Source organism: Otolemur garnettii, unplaced genomic scaffold, assembly GCF_000181295.1.
Source record: "Otolemur garnettii isolate 467f Iridium unplaced genomic scaffold, OtoGar3 scaffold00299, whole genome shotgun sequence".
NCBI lineage: Eukaryota > Metazoa > Chordata > Mammalia > Primates > Galagidae > Otolemur > Otolemur garnettii.
In genome coordinates, this window is record NW_003852694.1 from 170,053 (window position 1) to 172,953 (window position 2,901).

General features: G+C 32.9%; 1 protein-coding gene across 1 annotated transcript in view; it reads right to left on the bottom strand.

The window, feature by feature from the left end:
• Window positions 1–949: 949 nt before the first annotated feature.
• LOC100966108 (natural killer cells antigen CD94) overlaps window positions 950–2,901 on the bottom strand; it is a 3,433-nt gene continuing 1,481 nt past the window's right edge. Inside the window, exons 2-3 of the mRNA XM_023508958.1 lie at window positions 2,286–2,348; window positions 950–1,126 (exon numbers count right to left, since the gene is read on the bottom strand). Of these exons, the coding sequence (XP_023364726.1) occupies window positions 963–1,126; window positions 2,286–2,348 (227 nt within the window). The 3' untranslated portion in view covers window positions 950–962. The remainder of the gene's footprint in view (window positions 1,127–2,285; window positions 2,349–2,901) is intronic.

The following is a 2,901-nucleotide window of genomic DNA, read 5'->3' on the forward strand; positions in this document are numbered from 1 at the left end:
GGATGGGAGCAGATTATTCTGCCATTTTTCTAAATCTTTGAGTTGCACCTCAAACCTTGGGCTGATCACTCCACACTTATTTAACCTGCTGTGAAGTTCACAACAGTTTTCCCAGCTCTGTGATCATCAATGATTTCAAATTTGCCAATGTAACCATGCTTCATCATCACTGTTAGAAACTGGACAATGACTTTGGAGCACGGCTTTATAAAAACCTGGCGTTTGCCTCGCTTTTCAGCACTGTTGATGCTCATAAGAGCATCGGACAGGACATTCGTGTACATCATTATGGCGGCATGGAAAGATGGTGGAAAAAGCCATTTTTCACTTTTTCTTAAGTGAGTAATTTAAAAAAGAGAAAAAGAAAAAGAAGTGGGTAATTTTTATGATATATTCTCCATACTTGTTTCATATTATATCCTAGAAAGATGCCAAAAGCTATATAGTTACAAAAGAAATTACAAATTCCATCAAAAGAACTAAAAATTACAAAGTACAAAATAATGACCTATTATTTTTTCTTTGAATTTTCCCTGAAAAGTTTCTCACACTTTATCTGTCACCTATCTTAATTTTTATCTCTAAGATGTAAATCTTTGAGGAATTTTATGCAGGTTTTACAATGATCATTTTAAGGTACATGGAATTGTTAGTTCTATTTACCACAGAGAGTTCATTAGTTCTATTTAGTTATTTTTTAGTTCTAGAACTAAATCATGAGTTTTATTTACCACAGAGAGTCCCTGAGCTACAAACATCCCACTGACATGAGGCTCACTCAAGAGTGGGGATAATAGGTACCTGTTCCAACTTGCAACAGGTTCGACTAAGAACAAACCTACAGAATCTATCTCGTTCATAATCTGGAGACTACCTGTAATATGTTTAAAGACTTAAATCAAAGTGTTTAGCTTACTTAGATACTTTGATATCCAGATCAAATAAAATATAGGAGGCTAGAATCAAGTACATGCCAGTTCATCTTTATTTTGAAGCTGAAGCAAACTGGAATTCCGAGAAACACAGAACTTCCTACTTTCATTCCAAGTTTTCTCTTCAGTAGAAATGAAATAACAGTTGCAACGGTACCCAACCCACTTCTCTGGGCAATAACAGCAGTTGGAGGCTAAGAGAAAAATATAAAACATCACAAATAACATTGGATATTTCAATGTTTTATTAATATTTAATTATTTAAAAATAATTTTCTATTTATTCATTTATTCTATAGATATTCTTTGAGAATCTTCCATATATACCACTGTTCAGACTTTTAATATGAACAGAGTATATATGATACTTTCTTCTCATGAAGATTATGTTCTAAAAATAGATTCAGAATGACATAACTTCCAATTATTTCTTAACTTAATTATAATGTAATTTAGGGGAGTTTACAAAAGAAATTCAGTATGTTAAAACAGTACATGGTAGCATATAGAATGGGGGCATTTGATGAAACTTTTTGAAAGAAGTGACCCAAAGCTGAGCACTGTAGTATACATAGGAGTTGAACAAATGAAAAAAGATATAAAGGAGGAAAATATTTTACAATAGTTCCTATGTCAGAAGAGAATATTAATATTATACAATGGAAGAATTCTGATGTAGATTTGGACATTTTACTATTAAAAAAAAAGATAAGCCAATTAATATAAGGTTGGATAAGACACTTTATCAGTGATGTCTTCATAACTACTTGTCCACAGTAATACTTAGTCATGACACATGGCAGTCACTCAAATCTTTGCCTTGTAAGTGTTGGTGAGGTGTTGATATAAGATAAAAAATATAAATGAAGTCCTCACAGGGTCACAGAAGATCATGAGAAAACAATGTTGGAGAACTGGAGGGAAATATACTTAAAACATTGGACTTTGAGTTGCATTCACTGGATGAGGAAGGCTTAGAATTGCAGAAATCTTCTGACTCATAAAAGAAGCAAAAGAAAAGTAAAGAGACATGAAAGTAGAGGTTATACACAGACAGGTAATAGAGATAAGCTGTAATATTTACTACAGATTTTTATTTGTTACTTAATCATGAACAGTTACATAGGAAACATAGCTGTCATTTCAGGCTACTTTTTTCTTACTAATTATATATCATAATTATTTCCTTATTAATATATAAATGATGCACATTCAATGTAGTGTAATTCTTCTTACATTAGAGAACAATAAAATGAGACTACCCTACAGTTAATAGGAAAATGTGTATTGCCCAGTATAATATCGATTTCGCCTTGCTCTTTTCCGTAAAAAACAAAAAACTGTAGAACCTACCTTCCTGGAGTTCTTTGTTGAGTCCTGGAGAGACAGGTGAGTCATTATGCAGTTCAGGAAATGCTATAAGAAATGGTTAGAAATTTTCTTAACTAGGTATATGATTATGAAATAATAAAATAGTACATACTCAGTATTAATAAAATGAAATTTTTATTCTTAAATTATGTCCTTAAACTTTTAATTGTTGCATAGACTTCTCTAGAAAAACTTACGCATGTGCAACAACAAAATTCCCAAAGTAGCGGCCAACAAAAGGCATATTAGTCCTAAGGTCCCAGAAATCAACCTCCACTGAGTGGTCTGAAACACTGTGGAGAAAGACAAACAGAACAATGACTTAAAGGACAAACACAGGGGCTGAAGTTCTTCAAAACAGAGTTCAGTGAGTAGCATCCAAAAAATTCTTGCATTTGATAATGGCTAACTCATCAATAAAACTCTAAAAGATGAAGACATTCCATCAGGACTTCACCCACTATCAACAGTTTTCTGCCATGTACCTTGTTCTTCAGTGTGAGTATCCATATGTTTTCTTCTGCCTCAGCTCTGCCTCAATAATGTAGATTTACCAGCTTTCCCTTTTCTGAGACAGTATTTCACTCAGTCTCACTGG